Source organism: Drosophila tropicalis, unplaced genomic scaffold (genome assembly GCF_018151085.1).
Source record: "Drosophila tropicalis isolate 14030-0801.00 unplaced genomic scaffold, ASM1815108v1 contig_593, whole genome shotgun sequence".
NCBI classification, from domain to species: Eukaryota; Metazoa; Arthropoda; class Insecta; order Diptera; family Drosophilidae; genus Drosophila; species Drosophila tropicalis.
In genome coordinates this window covers 17,871,278-17,897,146 of record NW_027173070.1, presented here as the reverse complement: position 1 = coordinate 17,897,146, position 25,869 = coordinate 17,871,278, and the positions used below count along the sequence as shown (strand labels likewise).

General features: G+C 39.5%; 2 protein-coding genes across 4 annotated transcripts; one reads left to right on the top strand and one right to left on the bottom strand.

Annotated features, from left to right (window-relative positions):
- The first annotated feature begins 174 nt into the window (after nt 1–174).
- Nucleotides 175–12,734, top strand: Not1 (CCR4-NOT transcription complex subunit 1). Of its 3 annotated transcripts, none has more exons than XM_068290400.1 (9): nt 175–749; nt 2,103–2,309; nt 2,396–2,977; nt 3,044–3,542; nt 3,617–4,906; nt 5,040–8,482; nt 8,548–9,719; nt 9,793–10,152; nt 10,746–12,734. In XM_068290400.1, the coding sequence occupies exons 1-9, from the start codon at nt 654–656 to the stop codon at nt 10,852–10,854; spliced, it is 7,758 nt and encodes a 2,585-aa protein (XP_068146501.1). In that variant the 5' UTR covers nt 175–653; the 3' UTR covers nt 10,855–12,734. The 3 variants fall into 3 exon arrangements, with proteins under 3 accessions (XP_068146501.1, XP_068146500.1, XP_068146502.1); XM_068290399.1 differs by having other exon boundaries at nt 5,016–8,482; XM_068290401.1 differs by lacking the exon at nt 175–749 and adding an exon at nt 1,825–1,982 and having other exon boundaries at nt 5,016–8,482.
- Nucleotides 12,735–16,266: 3,532 nt separating this feature from the next.
- Alp6 (Alkaline phosphatase 6) lies at nt 16,267–19,810 on the bottom strand. The gene is made up of 3 exons (XM_068289154.1): nt 19,671–19,810; nt 16,725–17,878; nt 16,267–16,667 (listed from the first exon to the last, which is right to left on the bottom strand). Exons 1-3 carry the CDS (start codon nt 19,741–19,743, stop codon nt 16,332–16,334), a joined length of 1,563 nt encoding a protein of 520 aa, XP_068145255.1. The 5' UTR covers nt 19,744–19,810; the 3' UTR covers nt 16,267–16,331.
- Nucleotides 19,811–25,869: the final 6,059 nt, after the last annotated feature.

Here is a 25,869-nt window from a genome sequence, read left to right as displayed (position 1 = left end):
GTAGGTCCTTAAACCAAGAATAATAAAATCATAAAAATTCTACAATTTCTTTAAGGCAGTTTTTTCAGTGTAATTTGGTGTTGCTAAACTATCGCTACCAAATAGATATGACATTAACTATCGATAGCTTGCAACCGATGTTTATGCAGCCCTAGTTTATTTTGTTGTCGGAATTGAAAGCGAAAAATCATTACGTGAGCTAAGACTAAGAAAAAAGTTATTGTATTATATAGTGTTAACGACATCGAAACGAGAAAGCGAGTGAAAATGAAAATGACTTGTGATTTCCACTTGTGGCTGAATTTGTGACAAATATAATAAATGCAGTCAATTGCTATGTAGATATGCTGGAGGGCCCACTGGGCCCTGCTTATAGCGAACATACAAACAAGAACAAGAAACACAACAACAACAAACACAAAAAAAAAATTATACTAAATAAATTTCTTTTGCGCCGCAATCAAAAACGGAAAGGCCAAGAAGAAGCAACAATTTTTTTAACGTCCAAGTCCAACCCGACCCACACATACGTGAACACACACATACGCACATCCCCATACATAGAAGCACACAGACGGCCAAGACAAGAGACAGCGAAAGAGAAAAGAGACGTAGAAATCCGTTGAACAATTGACAATTTGATACGTAGAATTATGAGACAGGAGGCGATACCGCTAATTCACATACGAAGTTTGGTCAAATACGTGAACAAGCGAAATTTTAATGAAACCAACGAAAGTATAAAGCAGGTATGTCATCTCTCCGTGACCCAAAAACAAAAAAAAAAGGCCCAGCTCCAACGTGTTTTATTAACCTTGTTTCCTTTGTTGTTGTTAGCTTTTAAATAAAAATAACGCACACATGTCCATAGCCAAATATACATATACCATATGTATATGTATTTATTTAAATATATACGTGTATATGTTTGCATGAGTGTACAGGGCAACAACAATAACACCCTAGTGTTGGAGAATTTTGCACAGCTCATTAGTAATGGGTAGGGGTAAGCTTCCAGTGTTGTGAAGCTTTGGCCATATCAGCACTATTGCCATTTCACTCGCTCATGCATTTTTGCCGACGCCATTACAATTTTTTTTTTATTTTTTTGTTTCTTGGTATCCGAAAATTTCTCTGCACGGCGTTGCGCGAGTTGCTGTTTGTTAAGTTAAAAGTTATTTAGAATGTATAAAATTAGGAAAATTGTTAAATATAAACCATAATCAGGCCTCTGGCCACCTTTTCACTATCGAATTTCTATTGGAATTGTGCAAAAACAACCAAAACTGAACTTGAAAGTGCGAAACGCAAAAGCAAAAAAAAAAGGAAGGGGTTTTTGCCCCCTACAAAAAAAAAAAAAATAATTAAAATTCGTTTTTTTTTTTTTATGTTGGAAAAGTATACACAGATTAAACAAAGTCTAGGTAAGGCTAATAAAAATATGTTTGCTTTTTGTAATATCCTCTCTTTTGTTGAGCCCCAATTTCTGCTTTCTCTGCTCTTGTACGATACAAAAAAAAGGACATACAAATGTATGTATGTGTGTATGTACATATGTAAGAAAACTCCAAGCGATAAATTATTTGTATGATCATTATTCCAAACGCAAGCCATCTAGATGCTGCGTCAACATAAAAAAAAAAATTTGCAAAAAATACCTCTAAGGGGGAATAAATAAGATGAAATAGAAATTTTTCTTCAGGCTAAAATCCAGTGTTGTACATCGTAGGAGATGGGGACTTCTCAAACACTTTTCAACAGGCATTTCAAAACCTGACAAAATTTGTAGTTGTGCGAGATGTAAAATCAAATAAAAATTAAAATTAAAAAAAAAAAAAAAAAAAAATACAAAGACGATATTGTTTTGGATCATTTTATTTCGTTTTGTTTTTATTCTCCTTTTTTATAATATGTGTCTGTGTCCTTGCTCACAGGCAGCACCAAAAGCTGCTGCCCGAGCAAATATGCAAATGCATGCAAAGGTAAAAGACTTGCCTTTAGATAAAGATCAAAACAAATCTCTCAACATTCTTTTCTATATCTATATCATAGCTTCTCAAACTCAATATTTTTAATTTTTTTTTTTTTTGTTTGTGTTTTAGTTCATACAAGATTTCGGCCTCGAGGCGGACCGCAGCGTACTGCGACATCTGTTCACCGTACTCAACTTTAGTGACCCAAAACCGAACAGCACCTCCCAGTGGCAGGCCAAACTGCTTGGATCAATTTTGGAGCGTCAATTGCAGAGCTCTTCATTTGTTTCCAGTATTTGTTTTGCCTTTGATCAGCATTTTGCCACCAACCAAAAGGTAAGATTTTTAAAAGGTTTACACCAATGCAGATAAATATGTATATATATTTATAAACCTAAACCTATTCCCATTACTTTATGTAGACCGTTAAGCCAACGGAGCTAATTGGTCAAGTATTCAGATTGACTGGCATTAATAAACTTTGTGAGTGCATTTTTGCCTTGGCTGTGACCCATTCCTCGTATCCAGAGTTACAGCAATCGGCCCGTGATAATTTACGCAGTTCGTTGCCAGAGCTGCTTGATTCATATTTGGGAAATAACAATAGATCAGCATCGGCTGCAGCCAGTGGACTGCAAGATATCTCATCTGATTTATTGCAATATTTGCTTACTTGCTTAAACGAGTTTGTCACACCGCAACTGGAGGGGCAATTTCTAAATAAACTTCGTGAAGAGTTTCCGCGACAGACGGTGCCCTTAATATTGGCCCCGTTTCTATACGGAACAACGAAAACTACGGCGACGCAGTCGATTGTAGGATCTGTAGCATCACCAGGCGAAACTGATGCAGAGACGGAGACTGGAGGAATTGAAACAACGACGGCCAGTAGCAGCAATTCCAGCAACAACAATACCACCGTCACTGCAGATACGGATACTTTGAATGAAGTTGGAGTTGAGGATATCTATGACCATTTATGCGAGATAATATTTTCAAGCCAGGTAATTAGATATTTCTACAGTTAGCACCTTTGAGCTCAATTATTAATTACTTCAATATTCTGGCAGGGTAAAAATAATATTATGGACACATCTTGGATGAATTTAATCCTTGAAATCGGTTACGACTTTACATCGAGCGTTGAAGAGTGCAAGAACCATCTTTCATCAGGCAACACTACCCGGGAACGTGGAGCCGACCTACAGCCTAAAGATGTGGCAAAAATTGTTGGTCTCATGTGCCGGCGGCACTCATCGCTGCTCGATTGTAATGTAAATTTGCCGACACCAGCCAATTTTTGGCCAGGACAAGGAGGAAGCAATGCTGGTAATAGCGCATCTGGAGCAGCATCACAAAATCAGACACAGCAGCAACAGAATGCCAGCAGCAGCAGTAGCAACAATAATGAAGGCGGAGCTACTGATGGCTTATCCACTGGTTCCAGTGATAAGAGTGCCAAGGACAAAAAGGAGACGACCGATGCAACACAGACATGGAAGCCGGATGTTTTTGTCCAGGCACTCAAGGAGCTTGTGCCCCAACTTAACTGGAAAGACGTTTGCATGGGTATGTGTTTTATTACCTTTGTGAGTTCCCAAACGCCTATTGAAAATGTGTTTTATTTTTCCCCCTCGTTTCAGAACTCGATCATCCCGAATTTATTCTGAAAGATCGTATTGGCCTTGATTTGTTGTTAACCATTTTTCGTTTGGCAACCCAATCACCAGTTTTTCCACATCCAGAATGCGTTTATCGCTATTGGGCAAACATTGAGGGTCAATTGTCATTGATAACGACAATTTTAAAGAATCCTGATCTCTTTTCCTTTGCCGACTATGTGTTCAGTCAACCGTCATTGGATGTATTGAAAACGGCACCCGATGCTGACAACAAGGAGATAGCAGCATGGAAATCCATGCATTTGGTCGAACTACTGCTCTCTATTGCCGACAAGGGTTATTATACACAGGTCCATGAGCTTTTCAAATTCCCAGCACAGAATTGCCCAGATGTCCTGTTCCTGGCACTCCTGCAAATCAGTCCCCCGCTGACGCCGATGCGTCAGGATCTCTTTAATCAGCTGATACCCACCTTTTTGGGCAATCATCCCAATTCAAATGTGATACTGGCCAGCGCCTGGAGCTCTACGAATTTCGTGCTGCGCCCAAATATTATGAATGCTATGTCGGAATGGTATCTTAGGGGCGGTGAGTTTGATCAGGTGAAATTATCCCGCATCCTTGATCTCGCCCAGGACTTAAAGGCGCTATCATCGCTTCTTAATGCACGATCCTTTTTGTTTATAATCGATTTGGCGTGCCTTGCTTCTAGACGAGAGTATTTGAAGCTAGAAAAATGGCTAAGCGATAAGATTCGAGAACATGGCGAACCATTTATGCAGGCAATGATAAAAGTCATGCAAAGGCGTTGCCCCCAAGTGGCCAATGCAAAAATTCCAGAAGATCAGTTGCCGCCTAAGCAGGCTCAACTCTTGCCCGAAACTGTGACCACAATGATCAATTGCCTGCAGTCGTGTATCAATAGCTGCATGCAGCCGGAAATGCCAGAGATTATCATGCAAATGACAGCCAATATGGCTATAATGGCAACTAAAGCACGTGCCCAGCAACAGCAGCAGCAGCAACAACAACAACAGCCAGGAGGTCCACAGGTGGGTCTAGTGCCGCCGGTGCCACCGCCAAACATCCTACGTGGACATCGGGGTATGGATTTACCCGGAGGCATTGTACCAGGATCTGTTCCACCACCAGTGCCGCCGCCACAGCAGCAGCCATCATTCTCAGGAAATTTAAATGCCCAGCAAATGTTTGGCCCCGGCATGGATCCCCTTACAAATATGTCTAACAATCTATCTGGACTCAATTTGGGAGGCGGTCCCAATGGAGCCTTCAACTTTAACAACATGTTAAGTGAGTACATCTTTTCTGTAATATGTGTTATTTCGTTTCTGTGTCCGAGTGTGTGTGTGTGTGCGTGTTGTAATTTGGCATCCTATCCGTGTATCCGTATTTCATTTAGATAACTTGGTTTCTACTACTCCAGCATCTCCATCAAGACTAATGAATCCAGGCGCTAGTCCATATCCACTGAATCCTATGCAAATGCCACCTGCACCACCGCCTCAAGTAGGTCCAAATTTGGGAAGAATGCTACCGGCTGGACCGCCGGCAAATCAACAGCAGCAACCCACACCGACGCCACCAAATCCGAATAATCCAGTTATGGGTGATCTACAAATACCTGTCTCAAAGGAAGTGGAAGATGAGGTCAATTCATATTTCCAACGTATCTACAATCATCAGCCAAATCCAACGCTTTCCATCGATGAGGTCTTGGACATATTGCAGCGTTTCAAGGAGTCATCCAGTCGCCGGGAACAGGATGTGTTTCTTTGCATGCTTCGGAATCTGTTTGAAGAGTATCGCTTCTTTTGCCAGTACCCAGAGAAGGAATTGCAAATCACAGCCCAACTCTTTGGTGGCATTATCGATCGCAACTTAGTGCCGACATTTGTGGCCTTGGGTCTATCGTTGCGATGTGTTTTGGATGCATTACGCAAACCTGATGGTTCTAAACTCTATTATTTTGGAGTTACAGCTCTGGATCGATTTAAGACCCGTTTGCATACGTATAACAAATATTGCGAACATATCCGCTCCATACCCCACTTCAATGACTTTCCACCGCATCTGATTCAGTATGTAGAATATGGTATCCATGGCCAGGAGCCTCCACCACAGAAATTGATTGGTCTAAGCAATACTATACCATCGGTGCTAGCTTCTGCAGGAGCCGGAGGGGCTGCAGAACCACCACTTTATAGGACCAATGCAATGCCGCCGGCTTCAATTCCACCGGGAGCAGGTGGTAGTGGCGCTGTAGTAGTCGGCCAAAAGACTTCGCTTGTTGTCTCCCATGCCACACGGATGAAATCCATAGCCAATGCCACTAATATAGACACATTGCTCGTGGCAAATCAGGAGGAGAAGGTGACAGTGCCACCGGAGCCAGTGCAGGATAAAACAGCTTTCATATTCAACAATCTTAGCCAATTGAATATACCACAGAAATGTGATGAGATCAAGGAGATTATGACCAAAGAATATTGGCCTTGGTTGGCTCAATATCTGGTGCTGAAGCGTGCTTCCATGGAGTTTAATTTCCATACGCTTTACTACAACTTTCTGGATGCTCTGAAAAACGGTGAAATCAATCGATTTGTGACCAAGGAAACATTGCGCAATATAAAAGTCTTGCTACGCTCTGACAAGGGTGTCATCAATTTCTCAGATCGCAGTTTGCTTAAGAATCTGGGCCATTGGTTGGGCATGATGACATTGGGACGGAATCGTCCCATTTTGCAATTGGATTTGGACTTGAAGTCTCTGCTTGCCGAGGCCTATCATAAGGGACAGCAAGAGTTGCTCTTTGTCGTGCCATTTGTGGCAAAGATTCTCGAATCATCGGCCAAATCAAGAATTTTCCGTTCACCGAATCCTTGGACTATGGGCATTATGTATGTTCTGGGAGAATTGCATCAGGAGCCAGAGTTGAAATTGAACTTAAAATTTGAAATTGAAGTTTTGTGCAAGACACTCAATCTGGAGCTGGCCAAATTAAAGCCAGTGATCTACCTAAAGGATCCCCAACGAGCTTTACTTATTGAGCAACAAATGTCGCAGCCAAAGCCCAAACAACAGCAGCAGATAGAACAGCAGCAGCAGCCAGTGCCAGTAGTAGCACCACCGCCAGTGGTACCACCACCACAGCAGCAACAGCAGCAGCCACCACCACCTCAACAGCAACAACAAGCACAAGCACCACCTCAGCCTCAACAGCAGCAGCAGCAGCAAGTACCAGCGCCCACCGATGTGGACGCGCAGGCAGCAGCTGCTGCCGCCGCAGCCATGATGATGAGTGGAGCAAACAATAATTCGGGTTCAGTGGCTTCACCCAATCTTCCAGCAGATCCCAGTCAAGTGATTTTGCCGCCACCCGAGCCGCGTTACTCTTATGTAGATGTGAATGTGAGCAATTTCCAATTGATTGCCCAGCAGCTGGTCCTACCACCCAATATACCATTTCTGCACGCCAATCCCGGCATCAAACACATTGTGGTCAATGCCGTGGAGCGCACAATTACAGATTGGCTCCAGCCGGTGGTAGATCGAAGCATAAGGATTGCCTGTGCCACTACCGAACAGATTATACGCAAAGATTTCGCTCTCGATGCAGATGAGAATCGCATGAGGACCGCTGCTCACCAAATGGTTCGTAATCTAGCTGCCGGCATGGCCATGATAACGGGCAAAGATGAGATTGCTCGGGCTATAAGTCAAAATTTGCACAAAGCTTTTATTTCACCTTTGACCGGAATGCCTAGTGTGCCAGAAATTCAGGCCGCCTGTGCTCAGCTAGCCAATGAAAATGTTGAATTGGTCTGCGCATTCATTCAAAAGACATCGGCTGAAAAATCAGCCCTCGAGATTGATCGCCGTCTATCCACGGATTATGAGACACGCAAAATTGCCCGCGAAGAAGGCAATCGGTTTGTGGATACGCAAATTCTAAACTACCAGCAGGAGCGTCTGCCCGAGGCAGTGCGACTAAAGGTGGGCCCTGCCCCGGCTCCCCTCTTTGCAGTCTATTCGGAATTCGCCCGCAGCATTCCGGGCTTTCAACAGATGAGTGATAGGGATATTGCTCTGTTCACACCCAAGCCGCAGGATCTGCCACCACCGAATGTGTTTGCCAATGATGAGAGCAGCATGGTCTATGCCGAGGTGGCAGGTAAAATGGAAGCCTTCATGAATACTGCCATAAATGTGCCCACTCTCCAGTTGCAGGCAAGCAAAATGCATATGCTCCTTAATGCCCTGATGGCCACTCGTCGTTTGCGTGACCATGAGTCAGCTTTCAATCTCCTGACCCGAGCAGTGGAGGGCCTTACCGAGGGTTTGGTCAATGTGCAAGATCACATGGAGCAGATGAAGCTCTATCGGGACATACACTTGAGGATTCTCAGCTTGTTGCACAACAGCTTCGGAGCCCCCAACACAGAGCGGGCTGTTACCAAATGTTTTTTTGATATACGTGAGGAAGCTCGTTACAACGTGGAAGCCGCACGTGCCCTGATCACTTCACATTTCGTAAATCTTAATCAATTCGATGGCATGCTGCGTGATTGCATGGAGAATGGCAATAATTATGTTGCCATATCCTTTGGCATTGCTCTGCTAGAGCGCTTGATTATGGAAGATCGCGCCATCAATATAGTTTCCGATAATGAATTTATGGCAACAGTCGAATTGTTGGGCAGATTGACTCAGCATCGACATCGTTATCCCGAGTGTATAGTGAATGCTATTGAAACACTCTGGTCGGGCAATTTCAATAATACCAACGACTACAGTCCATTCAATGCTAGCGAACGTTACTTGGCTGGAGCCTCCACCTACATCCACTCTGGCATGCATCATGTGAGGGTGAGTAGTTTGTCCTTATTTATATGTTTCTTTATACTAAATTCGCTTTCTTTCTCCCTTTGTAGTCATGCGATACAGATGATCCGCCTGGTTTGCAAGAGAAGACCGAATTTCTACTCAAGGATTGGGTAGCTCTCTACACACAACAGAATCAACAGACCAACCGGGATGCTCGCAATTTCAGCGCATTTGTTCAAAAAATGAACACCTATGGCATATTGAAGACAGACGATCTGATTACACGATTCTTCCGTCAGGCCACACATATTTGCACGGATGTTGTGTATCGTATGTTTGCCGAGCCAACACTTCCCATTAATCAGGCCAAAAACAAGATATTCCAATGGATCGATGCATTTGTCCATTTAATTGCCATGCTGGTGCGTCACTCTGGCGAAGCTGGTAATCCAACAACAAAAATCAATTTGCTCAACAAGGTGTTGGGTATTGTTTTGGGCACACTGCTCAAGGATCACGAGATGCGCGGAGTTGGTTTCCAGCAGGTTGGCTACCATCGATTCTTCATGATGCTCTTTATGGAATTGTGTTCGGCTGATGTCGTTATGGAGTCCCTGATGCATAGCATTGTGTCGGCCTTTGCATATACCTATCACCTGCTCAATCCAAGTGTGGCTCCTGGTTTTTGCTTTGCCTGGCTGGAGCTCATTTCGCATCGTGTCTTCCTGGGACGGATTCTAGTCCAGATACCCGGACAAAAAGGTTGGCCATTGTATGCCCAATTGCTGCAGGATCTCTTCAAGTATTTGGCCCCATTCCTGCGTAATACTGAATTAGGCAAACCCGTTCAACTGCTCTACAAAGGAACGCTGCGCGTTCTTCTTGTTCTACTACATGATTTTCCTGAATTCCTGTGTGATTATCACTTTGGCTTCTGTGACACCATTCCACCCAATTGTGTCCAAATGCGCAACATTATATTGTCGGCCTTTCCACGAAATATGCGACTACCCGATCCTTTCACACCCAATCTTAAGGTGGACATGCTCTCGGACAGCAGCAATGCTCCCAAGGTCCTTAGTAGCTACATTATGAACATTCAGCCGCCCAACTTTAAGAAGGATCTGGATTCATATCTAAAGGCCAGAGCGCCGGTCACTTTCCTATCAGAATTGCGTGGTCATCTGCAGGTTACAAGTGAACCAGCGACGCGCTACAACATGACGCTAATGAATGCTCTCGTCATGTATGTGGGCACACAGGCCATAGCTCTCATCAGGTGATTAAATCCTTCATAAATCCTTTCGCAATTTGCTTGAACTAACTCAATTATATTTATTTTTTTCTTTTAGGAACAAAAACTTTGTACCCAACACATCAAACATTGCCCATAGCGCACACATGGATATTTTCCAGAATTTAGCTGTCGATCTGGATACGGAAGGACGTTACTTGTTCCTCAATGCCATTGCCAATCAATTGCGTTATCCAAACAGTCATACGCATTACTTTAGTTGTGCGGTCCTACATCTTTTTGCCGAAGCCAATTCAGAGGCAATTCAAGAGCAAATTACTCGTGTTCTGCTCGAGCGTTTGATTGTGAATCGTCCACATCCATGGGGATTGTTAATCACCTTCATTGAGCTAATTAAGAATCCGATTTACAAATTTTGGGATCATGATTTCGTCCATTGTGCACCGGAGATAACCAAGTGAGTAGTAACGAGAGAGTTAAAGTAATCTGTGTTAATTAGAAAGCTAAGGATAAAACAAGAAATTTGATCTATGAAACATCGATCTCATTTGACAAACTCTATTTTTAAGTTGCATGTACAAATATTACCATAGAACCCCACAACACACTTTAAAAACAATTTAACATTTTTTATTAAATTCCTTTGTAACGTAATCGAAAATTAAATGAAATTACAAAAAGATGACTTATAAATTTAATTAAGTCAATCCTTGAGAAGGGTTTCATACCTTTGCACTGAAATGAAAATTCCAATTGTTAAAGAAATTGGTTAATATAAGTTTTAAGATATATTTTAGCTGTATATTTTCAAAATTATATATCGCTAGAAAGATTTCTAGACGATTCTGGTTTTAGGGAATTTTAAGTAAGGCATTTATATATTCTTCCTTCTCCTTCCCTTCCCTTTCCAATCCTTCTCCCCTTCATCATGTCCAACATTTTTAATTTCTTAGTTAAGAAATTTTAACAAAATTTTAGTGTAAGAATATCTATTTAAATTTTAAACCGTTTTTTTTTCTTATCCCCTAATGTCAACTATTTTTCTCTTAGACTCTTCGAGTCCGTGGCCCGTTCCTGTTTGGCCAAATCGGGTGTGAATCAACAGCTCAACATGGCCGTTGTTGATGGCGAGAATCAGGAGGTGGTCAACATTAACTGAGAAAACGCTACAGTGCGACGCTTTTGCCTGGAGGTCTGTGCCCTGAGACGTAGACATTACCAGCATCATCATCATCTGTATCAAGAGCAACCAAGGCCGGCCAATTATCTCAATTGAATGAAGTGTGTGTGTTTATAGTTTTTTTAGTGAATGGTATTTTGCGTTTTCTTTTTTAAGCAAACAGTGGTATTTACAACAACAACAACAAGAACAACAACAACAAAAAGAAAAAGGGGGAAAAAACATCAACAACAACACCAACAGCACGGATGAGAAATCAAGGCCTCGAGGAGAATCAGGAACAATCGAATGAGGAAATCCGAAACAAAAACGATGCAAATTTTGAATTGAATTGTATTATATAACAAAATATACGAATTAGGGATAAATAGATGGATTTATGTGTAAAGTAAACAAAAAAAACAAAAGCAAAACGAAAAAACAAAATGTAAACAAACAAAACAAAAAAAAAAAGGAAAAATTGAAAAGAAATATTTTCAACCAAAAAAAATTGCAAAACGAAAACGATGTTGTATATGGAAAAAAAAGTAAAAAACAAAAACTAGCAAAAACAAACTCAAATGTAAATATGTTGCAACAGCCAAACAGCAAGCAGCAGTCGCCACATATATATATATACATATATATAAATCGAGATATATATGTATATATATATATCATATGTTCATAAACAATTTGCATTGTAATTCTCACATAAGGCGAGATGATGGATAGATGATACATATATATTTATAGCTGAAAAACACACAAACACACCCCTCTCTTCTCCATTTATATAATATATATATGATTTGTGTAAAGTCAAGAAATGTCCTCAGCAGCAAGTCAATACAATTCGAGTTGTTAAATTATAGCATCTATGTATGACATAAACGTATAGGTATACATATAGTTTTTGATTCTTTTAGTCTTCTTTTTATATACATATATATATTCTTTTCTGTTTTGCCTTCAGAGTTTAAATGATTTCTCGAATTATTTTTTAAAATGTAAACTCGCAAATATTTGATATTTTTCCTATAAAAGATTTTTGTGTAATTAATTAATTTTTTAATCATTTTTTTAGCATACACATAATTTACTTAATACTGGCTTTAATATCTATTCCAACAAACAATTCTTGATCCTCAACCTACACCCTTATTTTTTTCTCATAAAATGCTTGTTAAAACAAATATATATTATTCACAATGTAAAGTTAAAAACAAAGTCATACATATATATATATATATATAAAAAGTAAACAAATAATATATATATAGAAATACGTAAATGTAAATCGATTTGAAATGAATATATATATATATATATAGACAGAGATGCAAAATGGAAGCCGAAAACCAGTAATTTTTAAAGCTTATTCCTATGTTTTTAGACTAAAAGAAAAACAAACGATATGAAGAACTCAAGAACAACAGCAACAACAATGCCTGAAACCCAATAATTGTTTTCTAAACGAATACAAACTTTATAATTAACAATTATTATTATTATTAACTCTATATATAATATATATTGAATTTTATGGAATTTGTAAAACGAATATTCTAAACTCAATGTCATCGGCGAGTATCATATCGCCTTGTCTCCCCTTATCCCTGCCCCAGCTATCCATGTACAGGCATTCATGGCTTATCACAAGCAGAATCCTTCCCCCTACCCTCTCCAAAAAAGAAAAAAAAACACGATAATACACTACACATTCATCTGAAGAAACCGATAAAGCTACGACAAAAAGTAAACAAAATCTGAAGAAAAAAACCCATTACAATCGAATTAAGTAAAATTATTATTTAAGTGAATCCAATATAAATATATATATATATAAATAAATGTATAAATGGCAAAATTTTAAAAAATATCGGTATTTGTGTGTGTGTATATATAAAAGCGATTGACTGAGGAGGTGGAGTTGGGGATGTATGTATAAAAAGATAGAATGAGGGATAGAGTGGAGTGGTAGGGGCGTAGGTCGCGGAGTGGGAGTAAGCACACTTAAAAAAGCTCGTTTTATTGGAGCAGATGTGTGTCCGTGTATATGTGCGTATATGTATGTGGAGGGGACTGTTATATATGTATGTATGTATATCTTTATATATTATACATAAGCATACATGTAGCCCATTTCCGCACCCAGGCTTACATAAGTAGAGGCCCCTTAGAGGAAAGTTGTGTACAATGGGGGCCAGAGAAGGTGGGAGGCGTCGACATGGGTTGGGACCTGGCATTTGGGTTAAGTAAACAAGGCCCGCAACGAAAATGTCGATAAAATGCACACATAAGGGAGCTTTGGTTCCAACAACAGCAACAACAACTACAAATGTATCTATTGTAAGAGAATGTGTTATTCACTGTATTCGTGTGTGTGTGTGTGTGTGTCTGTGTGTGTGACACAAATTCAGCATTAATTGAAATGCTGCAGTCATAGCCAGAATTCACATGAATTTGTCATACTCGAAACGACAACGAGTATCTGTATCTGTATCTGATGTATCTGTATGTATGACCGCTTGGCAACCATAACGACGACGTCGGCGACAAGGGCGGGCAGCGGCAGCAACAACATAAAAAAATGTGGCACACTTAACGTCGACGTCGCTGCGCAAAATTCCCCTGCTGCCTCTGCCCAGTTTTTGGTATATAAATGCTATAAAGCTTATGTATGTGTGTTTGTGTATCCGTAAGATACAAAAAGCCCGTTGTCAGCAGCAGCAGCAGCAGCTTTTTTCATTGCGTTTGAATGTAGTTAGAAGTGCGCGCGCGCACTACTTACAGAGAATGAGCGTGCAAGAGGGAGAGAGAGATTGCGAGAGTTTCGTTAAAAAGCTCTCCCCCTCCCCCAGTAGCGACCGCCGCCAACGCCGCAGCACACAGTCACGTGTTTAGCCTTGTGTATGTGTGTGTATGTATTTGTTTCTTTGCTTTTGCTTTGCTAGTTTTTGTAGCGCTTGAAAGCTTTTTCAGTGTTTTTTTTCTCTCTTTTTCTTTTGGCTGAGTCAGCGCCATTAGTTTGGGAGCATAATTTTTTTCCTTTCCTTTGCTTCTTGTTTCTTTTGTATATGTATGCTGTTGCCACAGAGTTTTTTCTTGCTTCTTTTTTTTTACTTATGTATGTATGTATGTCTGTACATATGTACATATAATTTCTTTTTTTTTTATCTACCCATACATATGTACATGTACATATGTATGTATGTACATATAGAAAGTAATAGAGAAACAGAAACTTCCTCACTCCATCCCTGGCCCAGTTGCTGTTGCTAGAGTGTAGATACGCACATACAAACATACATATACATACATACAATATGTATGTATAAATACATGTACCACATACATACATACATACATACATACATACATACATACATAGCTGGTGACCCAGTTTCTAGGCTCTTGCACTGGCCACTTGCAGAAGACAAGTTCTTCTTCTTCATAATGTCCTCCGCCTCCTGCGTATTTTCTTTTTTGCTTCTTGGTATACAAATTAAAAAGTAATCTCGTTAGATTGAAATGGGCAACGGAAATTGGCCAAAAATTGCACCAAACACACACATATGTACATAGAGCAAATTGGAAAACATAACTCAATCTCTAAACTCTCATCTCCAATCTCCCCTCACATATGATGACGACAACGAGTGACACCTGCCGCTGTTCCACTGCGGTTGGGTGCCTAATTCTAATTGAAATTTGCTACACACCCCTCCACTCTCCCAGTCCATCATTCCGGTCCGGTTCTGAGTCTAAATAATCCTCAACTCCCTGCAACGAAAATGAATTTGAATGCTTTCCAAGCCAAACGGAGAAGTTTAACTAAAACATTTGCATTTATAGTAGATACCCACAGGACGTCCAATGTACAATGTGTGTGTGTGTATACTATCCCTGAACTATCTGTCCATAAGATATGCTTTTGTATCTTTGTTTCCTTGCCATTCATTTCCTTGCCCGCCTACATATAGATAACTCAACTGATTTCAAAGGGAATAAATATCTTAATTTGTCGAAATTTTACGCATCGTTAACTTAATTTGCTTGAAAATTTATATCTGAATTGTTTGAATATTTAGCAATGGCTAAATATATTAGGCTAAGGACAATAACTGTTGATTTTTGTATTGATTTAATTTTTTTGCCCCAATCGTTTGCAGAATTTTTTCCTGTTCGAATAGTTGATGAAATTTTACAATTTCCATGTTAATTTTTTTTTTAAAAACTTAAAAACATAAAAATTAACAAATTTTTGTTACATATATAATATGTATATTTTATAATAGGTACAGATTGTACAGTCCAAATTGTCAGACTTTAATAAATTTTTTAATAATTAAATAGTTTGCTACAATTCAAAAACTAAGCTTATAAAAGATTTTAAAGAAATTAAACAAAAACTATTATGAAAATGCCTTACTCTGACAATTTTTGAGATGTCAGACATAAAGATAAAGTTTATTTTCCAAACTAAAACTGTTAATAGTAAGATTCTTAACCTGAGAAAACATTTTTTCTTAAATAATGAGAAAAATATTTATTTGCGCCATTCTAATTCAAGCTTTTCTTGGAAGTTCCAGTGAGGTTCCAGGATACGTACAAATGTATTTTAAAACAAAAAAATTGTATACTTTCCTTTGAGCAATGAACAAATATGCAATAGCTAGTTTTTGGCCAAAATTTGTACTAAAATGTAAGAATCATCGGCTAAGCCTCTTCAAAACAATCCATATCTTCGACGTGATAGTTAAGGATGGAACGATAATAAAAGGATGATGTTAAAACTTACAGGGAATACAAACATTTTGGATTTGTAACTAAAAACCATTTTAATTCTCAAGGGACACTCTAAAGTATATCGTATCAAAGGAAGTTAAAGTGATCTAAGACTAATGCCCACCTGTGACAGAGATATCGGAAAGAAGATCCATTCAAATATGTCGATGAGTCCTTTACCGTGTGGTTTGAAATTCATGTTCTATTGCCATGCCAATTTCAAAATTTGCCCGAAAATTTGTTTAAGCCAAACGAAAAAAAAATTAGATTAATTTACCTTTACACGTTTTTGATTCAAGACTCGATTGCTGCTAGCCAAAAGTGGAAGCTGAACTGCTGACAACTGATTGACCGATTGAGGCTACCTGTACGATTCGAAACGAATCTCACCTGGCGGCCTGTTGGCCGTTAATTGAATTTGAAGTCGCAGTGTAAGGCATGAAATCAGTGGCAATAGCCAGCAGACAGCAGGTGGCAACCAAGTTGCAAGTACAGCTGCAGCTGTAGCAGGAAATTGCGCTGCTGCTGTTGCTCCATCCCGTCAATTGCCATTCAATTAGAAGGAATTGAATTGGGATGGACCATCCCCCTTCCATCCCCAACAGTTGAAACTCATTTAGATCTGTTGCATTTTTTAATTGAATTTCTTTCAGCTGGAAATGATAAACACAGACTCCTCTACTCATTTAAGGCTCAACATCGGCATAGGGTCCAATGTTAGCAGCTCGGGCCATTAGAGCCGGAATATTGGTCTGCTCGTAGGTGCCACTAAAGAACTGGGAATATGGCCCAGTGGCATAGACTGGGGCATCATCACCGCCATGGGTTTCGGTGGACAGGGGAATGGAGGCGGAATATCTAAAGTTGACATTCTCGGTGGTTTTGGTGGTTAGGACATTGCGACCCTCGGCCTTGCTGAAACTCTGATAGAAGCCAGGACCATTGGCATACGAAAGAATGGTGTATGGACGACCATCTTCGCCAGTGTTGCCTGTCAAGCCAGTGATGTCCTTGTTACGTTCCTAAAAAGAAAACCGTTCAAGTTAGATGGCAAAAGGAGGAAGGAAGGGTTAACCCACCGGATAACCATTGACGGTCAAGACATGAGCGTGATCGGCAGTTACAACAATCAGTGTATCCTCATCGGAAGTCATTTCGCGTGCCTTGGCCACAGCTTCAGCGAAGGCGGCCGTATCTTCAAGCGAACGACGAGCATAGTTCGAGTGATGAGCCATATCGATGCGTGCACCTTCGACAAAGAGGAAGAAACCGTTCTCATTGCGTTGCAGAACTTTAATGGCAGCCTCTGTTAACTCGGCCAGCGATGGATCGGCCAATTCGGAGTGTCCCCTCACACGATCGCCATCGTAGGGCAGATGTGAGGTGGCAAAGAGACCCAACAAATAGTCGGTATTATCCAAATCGACCAGACTAAGACCCTTGCGACTCCAAACATAACTGGCCGAAGCGTTCTGCTGTTTCTTATCGGCCAACCAGTCTTGAATCAAATTGCGTCCATCAGTGCGATGGCCATGATGGCCAACCTCATCGTTGACCGTGGTGTTAAGGAAATTCCTCTTGCCACCACCCAGGATAACTTTAAGACCTTTGCCGGTAGGCCAATCGACCAGTTGCCGGGCAATATCGATCGTCTCTTCGGGATTACAATTGGCGGCTGCCACTTCAGCATCATTCTCCCAATAGCGATCCGAGGTGTGGGCAAATGCACCAGCTGGCGAGGCATGAGTCACATGGGTGGTGGTCACAATGCCAGCACTTTTACCCGCATCCTGAGCCCACTTGGCAATGCTGTCCACTTGATTCTCACTCTTAAAGGCTTCGTCGCAACTATAACGAGGCACATTAGCATTTACTCCAATCGTGCCATAGTTTCCCTTGACTCCGCCCAAATAGGCAGTCGATGTGCATGCCGAGTCCGCAACTTGTCGATCCACACAGTATGTCTTGGCGAATCCCGTGGTGGGAAATTGCTCAAAGTACACTTGCTTGGCACTGTCACCCAAATGGTTCCTTGTGGCCACAACCGTATGCACAGACATGCCATCGCCCAGGAATAAGATCACATTCTTTGCCTTCTTGGTGTGAGCGGCATCGGCAGCTGCCAATTTGGCCAAAATGGTATCCTGAGCTTGTTCCTGCCAGTAGGCTGCCTTTCCCTCATAATCATAATAGACGGCATGTGGTTCAATCGGAATATTGGAACGTTGATGGTCTGCAATTAGTTAGGCGAGAGTAGGTAAGTGCTCCCCTGATTATTGATAATCTTGACGTGCTTATCGCCAGAACGTTTTTATGACCCTTCCGATAATTCATCCTATTAAACACTTGATTTCAAGTAAAAATTTATTTTGTTTGTTGATTCTCAATGTAAAGAACCAACACTTTATCAAAAAGTAATTTAATACTCGAAACAAGTTAAGAGTTCTGCCCAAGGTTGCAGCTAAGGATTAGTAAATTTCAGTAAAAACCCCCAAATGAGGTACTCTAAATCTATCTGAAGTAAACTAAATATTTATAAGTTCCTATCAAATTAAGAAAGTTACCCTTCTATATTTATGGAATATTTTGGAGTTTAAGTGTTTAAAAAGTTTCCATGGTTTGATTTGAATTTGAACTTAACCTTACGAAAGTCTTTGAAGAGACCTCAGCGCCTTTTTTCTTCTATTTTCAAAGTGGTGAATGATTGTCTTTGAAATTTTTATAAAAGATTTGTAAATATATGCTTGAAGAAAGCTCTGTCTTTATGTTTTTAAGCGGTTATCCTATAAATATGTATTTGAAGTTCGTAAAAAAAGTTCCTTCAAAAGAGAGCTTTTTCGTAATATCAATATCAAATCAATTTTCAAAGATTTTTAATACAAACCTTATATAAAATAATCTTTTAAAAAGGATCTTTTCATTTCTAGAAGACAAATATCTAGGAAATATCTCTAATAAAGATTAAACTTTTGAAAAGTAACCAGAGGGCCGGGGCTAACTTCGACCGCGTCAAAGTTTGTATACCCTTGCAACTTTTTTGGTAACTCTATCCTTACCTCTTAGCCATCAATGTGGAAGAACGTTTTATCTAAAAAGGCTTAAGCTTGAGAAAGAAAGGCCTACAATCATAGGAAATAACGAAGATATTGATCAAAGTCACTGTTTTCCACCGATCGTTCCTATGGGAGCTATATGATATAGTCACCCGATCTTTATCAAATTCGGCACAGTCATTAACATATATATTAAATTAAGAAATGTTTAATTTAAAAGCAATCGCGTTAAAAGTAACGAAGTTATTTACAAAAGTCACTGTTTTCGACCAATCGTTCCTATGGGAGCTATATGATATAGTCACCTGATCTTGATCAAATTTGGCATAGTCGCTTATAGGCGTAGTAAACTCTCTAATATTAAGTTTCACGACTATAGCTCAGAAAATAACGAAGGTATTGAGAAAGTCACTGTTCGTGACTTGGCCGTTTGTATGGGAGCTATATTATATAGTCACCCGATCTTGATCAAATTTGGCATAGTCGCTTATAGGCGTAGTAAACTCTCTAATATTAAGTTTCACGATAATAGCATAGAAAATAACGAAGTGATATAGTGGTCCGATCCGGCTGAATCCGAGATATACAACGCCTGCAGTATATACAAGCCTACGTGCAAAATTTCCGCTCTGTAGCTCTTACGGTCTAGGAGGAGTTTGCGTTGATCCAGACGGACGGACGGACGGACGGACGGACGGACGGACGGACATGGCTAGTTGAACTCGTCTCGTCGTGCTGATCAAGAATATATATACTTTGTATGGTCGGAGATGCTTCGTTCTATGCGTTGCACACTTCTGACCAAAATTAATATACCCTTTTTGCAAGGGTATAAAAAGTATTTTAAACTTGAGAAAGTTTTCCATCAGTTTTAAAGCTATTATTAACTTAAACTTTTTTTTTAAAAATTTCACTAACTAAAACTCCTTTTCGACTTAACATTGACCCCTCATGATGTTGTCCCTTGCTTACATTCGTCTCCTTGCACCGATTGTCCGAGAAGTACAAGGCTGAGGCTCAGCACTAAGAGTCGAAGAACTGACATTTCGATTGATCCTGGCTAGCCAAATACTATTTTTGAGACAAGCGTTGAGGTCAACCTTTAAAATTGCACTGAAATGTTGGTGGTCAGTGCTCGAAAAGCGATTCTAATCGAAAGACCAAAAAAACCTTATCTTTAGCATTGACTAACAAAAAATCTAATCAGACGACTGTACGAAATCTAACGACGTTAAATCAAATCGACCATTTGATTAGCTGAAGACATATAATATTTTCCAAGCATTCACGTGCCTGGCTAAAAAATATATGTACCTGTGTGTGTAGGAACAACAAAGCCAACAAACAAGTTGGCAAAGTTATATTACGTATACGACATGTGCATTGCAGAAAGAGAGAGACCATGTCCATGTTCTGGGCTGCTGACCCGTATAACTGATTGCCATTTTATTATGTCAGACCAGGCCCAGTGGCGCTTTTAATCAACTAGCCTGCCTCTTTGTAAACGGAAAAGTCTTTGACGTCAATGCCAGACCAAGACCCGAAACCCAAACCCAAAGCACACACTGAGTCAGAGGGGCCCAGATAAATGCAAATTTTCTCAATGGCCACCTGACTGGCTTCTATGTGGCCCTTTTCTGATGCCCCAGGCTTCCGGCGAGGTTCTCTGTTTGCCAACTCTATATAGAGGCATATGCCTGTGCCTTTTGCAACATGTTTTGTAATAAATATATTTTTGCATGCCATAAAATTGCTGAAATATTTTGTCAGTAAATAGAGAATTCAGGTAAACCGAAATGTATTGCGGCCTGGCGCCTAGATTTCATATTCCAGCTCATAAATTACATACATAGTTGGCCCACACACACACACACACACGCACACACTGAAATTGCTACTTATTGTTACAATATTGGAGCTGCACAATGGAGACCGTAAATTTGATGACCTGCCGAGAGAAAAGGCAATAGATACATTTTGTAGAGAAGGGAGGGGGCTAACTATCCAAAGAGGCAACTAACAGCCCATCCACCCACTAACCAATCCCTCTTTCGAGTTCAGTCATCCAAACAGGTAATAAGTGTAAGGAGTAGTGTAAGACAGATATTGAATGACAACCTTTGGTCTCTTGGCAAATCAATAAGTCGTCATTGAAGGGCAAAGCTATTGAGCCATCAAAATGGCTTCTAAAATTGTTACAAAAATATGTATAAATGAAGCAAGTAAGTCGACTCGTCGACTTGGGTATACCATACACCTGGTGAAACAAATATTTCAAATTTCGAAGACCAAATGTATGTCTATTAAATTGTTTTTACATGTCTTATACTATGTGCTATCTCGCTCACTCTACAAACACACGAGCACTCTAGCGCCGCTACTAGCCAACGTCCAATTCTGGCCTTGTGGACCGCGTAGTAAAATACGCATATTTTACATGTTTCTAGTCCGATTTCAATAAAATTTGGTAGTTTGATAGAAATAGATAAGAATAATTAGTCTGCCGAATTTGAATGCGATAGTCAAAAAAATACAGGAGAAAATCGGTTTTTTCTAAATTATGGAGGCGGAAGTGGGCGTGGCAAAATGTGAAAATATCTAAATTCTCCGCGCATACTATGCCAGTATACATACTAAATTTGGTGACTTTAGCTTTGTTAGTTTTTGATAAAATCAGTTTTGTTTAATTTACGGGGGCGGAAGTAGGCGTGGCAAAATGTTTAAATAGCCAATATCTGCGCGTCTATTAAGCTAGTCTACATACTAAATTTGATGTCGGTAGCTATCATAGTTTTTAAGGAAATCACTTTTATGTAAATTCCGGGGGCGGAAGGGGGCGTGGCAAAAAGTTTAAACAATTAGTTTCTGCGCGCTAACTAACCGAGCATATAAACCAAATTTGATGTCTCTAGCTATTATACTTTTTAAGAAAAACAGTTTTGTGTGATTCCTGGGGGCGTAAGGGGGCGTGGCAAAAAGTTTGAACAGTTAATTTCTGCGCACTAACTAATCGGGTATACAAACTAAATTTGATGTCTCTAGCTGTCATACTTTTTAAGAAAAACAGTTTTATGTGATTCCTGGGGGCGTAAGGGGGCGTGGCCGAAATTCCAATTAATGCTGAACATGTGCATACTACAGGAGTATACATACCAAATTTGGTGGCTCTAGCTCTTATAGTCTCCGAGATCTGCGTGTTCATACAGACGGACGGACGGACGGACGGACGGACGGACAGACGGACATGGCTAGATCGACTCGGCTGTTGATCCTGATCAAGAATATATATACTTTATAGGGTCGGAGAAGCTTCCTTCTGGCTGTTACATACATTTTGGCGACTTTAATATACCATTTCACCCTATGGGTGTATGGTATAAAAATGTAAAATATAAAAATGTTTGAAATTCAGAATCAGTTTTTCCAATCCAAAAGGTTCGAATTCTATCAAAGCAGAGTTTTTGCAGTTATAAAAATATTATTATTTTTTACTATGCATACTTTAATTTAATGGTTTTTTTTACCTATGTACCTATCTGAAGAACCTGGAATAGGTTTTTCATTACTATAATTTATACAAATTACAAAGTCATTAGAAAAATGATAACGAAAACAAAACAAAAATCCTAAAAATTATGGCACCTACATACATAAATTTTAATAATTTGTTTTTTTTGACTTGACAGTTTCTTTCTAAAAATTCGTTTAATTTTTTGCTGTTTCCTTCCAAACTGAAACTTATAAACCGAATTTCAAGTCAATAGAACGTTAAGAGTGTATAACTTTAAGATCTTAAAAAAATCAGCTTCCATAAACGAGCGCTTTTACTTTACTATTTCGCTTAAGATATAAGTCAATATATTTATTAAATATTTCATAGTTAAATTACCTTTTTTAAAGGATACAAAAGACAACCGTAATAGCGATAGAGTTGATTTATTATAGTTTCAAAGCGTTTTGGTTCTTGTAGAACTCGAAATTCATTCTATTATACTGAGAACTCTGAATACAGGAGTTAACCCAAGCTAAGTTCTTACCATCTCCAGATATCTGTGGGTTCTTCGGAAACTGTATCTTTCTCTTGCTATGTCCTCAATGGACTATCCAGCGAATTTCAGTGATGATAGTACCATTTAGGATTAATGGACATTACTACGATATACATATAGATATCAGTCAGACGTTATAAGAAAGGATGGTTATTTTAAGCATTCCTTCTTTAAAGGATTACTTTTAAATTTTTACTCTAAGATTATCTGTGAGCAGAGTACATTATGAAAGGTATAAAAAGTTTACCGTTTAGGATTAATGGACGTCACTACGATATATAGATCTCTGTCAGACGTTATAAGAACGGATGGTTCTGTTAAGGATTTCTTCTTTAAAGGATTACTCTAAGATAGTCTGTGAGCAGAGTACATTATGAAAGGCATAAAAAGTTTGATGAAGTCCTTATGGATTAACATTGACATCAGATCATTAGATTTTTGAAAGTCCTGACCCAAAAGTCATTTTTTGCGTTAGAAAATTAGACAATACCTCGCAAGTCCCTTGGCGAATGAGAAGAGTCACAAAACGCCAAACTTCTTCTATAATGATTAGTCAATTGTCTTTGTAAAGGACACATCCATTTTGGATACCTGGTAAAATTTGAAAACTGAAAAACTTCTATTGTTGTTTCATTTGATCACGAAACTTTAAATATTGAACATATAAGGATAGATAGATCAATCGATTTTTTAGTGTTTAGAACTTTACGATTTCGTTAAAAGAAACTAATATCTTTAGTTTGGAAAAGAAATAAGACAGTCGCTTAAATAATTTATGTATATTTTCGATAACTTTCGTCAAATCCTTAATGTCAGTCGATTTACTTTATTTTATTACGGTTTAATATTTGTGTAAATTTATTGAAATCATTTAGAAATAAAAAACAATTCCGTTCATCATGAAATCTCAATTCTAATTTAACAAATTGAATTGTAGATTTTTGTATGCCGAAACGATTTTTCAAACTGTACAAGAAACTTTATTTCCGTTGTGATCTGAATTTGTTTGTTTCCCACAATGTTAATTGTGACATTTTTTCGGGAGGAGGTTTATTGAACTCTTTTGTTGAATTGAATCCTCCTCCTATACCTACATACATATCTCTGGGCCAATTGGAATTTCAAATATGTGAAAAGACTTATGTGGGTCAGCGAGCATATACAATACATTTTTGTTATCGTCAGTTGAGAAGTTCGCATTTTGCATTTTGCATAAATTTGCCAGAAATAGAGATTGATCGGATTTATGTTGATGCCGGGGAAAGGCAGGACAGGACAGTACAGGGCAAATAATTAAGTTTCTCTCACGTGGCGTATAAGCAATATATATTGGAAAGAACTTGATTATATATTTTTGGTAGCCAGATGTGGTATGGCTTATGGTGGGGGAGCTGTGTAATCGATTCCCACCCCCAAAGAATGCGGACAAGTAAGGAGTCAACGTCAACGCTGATATCATCGTACCACCCACCCACTCAACCACCCAGGCAGAGTCGGAGGCAGTCTTGTTTAAGTTTTATGATAGCACACAATGGCACGCAACTGGCAAACTGGCGACAAGCAAACCGACTCCACATCCCCCAAAAAATTTGTATCCTCCACCCACCACCCAACACCCCCATGACCTCTTACCATAGGCACACCCTGTTTCAACCCCCCGCACTGGAAGGAGTCATTGGAAATTGTATAACGAATTTTTGCGTGCGCAAAACGAATTCCTGAAAAGCAGAAGAAGAAAGAGCCCCAGAGTCTGATCCTCTCTCTCTCTTTCTCGCTCTCTGTGTTTGTGGCAAGTGGAAAAAGGAGTGCCCAGCTGAACCGACCAAAAAAAAAAAAAAAGGAGGCCAACGTGTCATGAGGAAAATAGCAGCCAGCAGCGAATTGCAAAAGAAACACAACCAGAATAAAAAACCAGTTTTCGCGAATTGTACTTGTGCCCTACTTTCCTAGTGGGAAAATCAGTTGGCGAATCAAGTTTTCCTCATCCTCCCCATGCAGCCATGCAGCACCCTGCACCACCTCGCACCTTGCACCAGTTGAGTCACAGAGCAGAGCCAGAGCCAAGTATCTAGGGCCATGGACAAACGCCAGAGCAAGGAGGGAAGTGTAAAGAGTTTGGTTTTGGGTTTCAGGTAACTTTGAAACAGGTTGATTTTCCTGTTGTCGTCGACGACTCTCAACGCTGTTGGCCATTAGCCAAATGGGATTTCACACGCTTCCTTTGGTTCGTTCATGTGTTGTGTTGTTTGCCCTGGCGCTGTGATGCGTTTGCCGCACGGCATGTCCCAAATGCTTACCGGGAGGGTTATGGCTGGGATTGGGTTGGGCCCTCCGTTGTGCCCTGTCATCAGCGACATCAGCTTGAATTCGGCTTGATCAATTATTTAAACTTATTTAAATTGCATAGAAATTGTCGACACTTGGCACACATCTACATACACATAAATACATATTCCCATCGACAATATCACCGTTTTGTATAGGTTCTCTTCTGTCTTTGTTTTATTCACAGACATCTCATCTTCAATTTGCAAAGCGGCGTTAATTATAATTAAAACTATTGAGCTAAATAAATAAACGTATAAATAGCAAAAAGCAACAAAAAACAACCCAAAGAGACGTTCTAACTTTTGCCATGCCGAAGTTTGTATACCCTTTCAGTTTCCTGGGTCGCATATTTGCTTTCTATTCTCATCAATGTGAATTCGTTAATCAACAAGTTTGCTGTCATTTCATCGTCACCCAATTCAATATGGATCGATATAATGCTTAATATATGTACATACATACATACATATATGTATATTCCTTCTAAAATTTATTGATCTCTCAGCTCTTTTATCGAACAATTGTTACCATTAGAGCTATATATGATATAAACATTCGATCTGGGAGAGGAAATGTGGAAAAGTTACATGATTGTTCTTTAACCGTTTTAATTTCGATGCCCGATAACAATTTCTCCCCTTAAATTGATCAATAATATAAAATTCCTGAACTAACCATAATAGTTGATAATAATCCACTTTGATTCGACCGTTATAAACAAGATCGTCTGACTCCTCCATATTGATGTCTATATCAGCCCAAGCCTTCGATCTAGATCAAACATGACAAAGTTA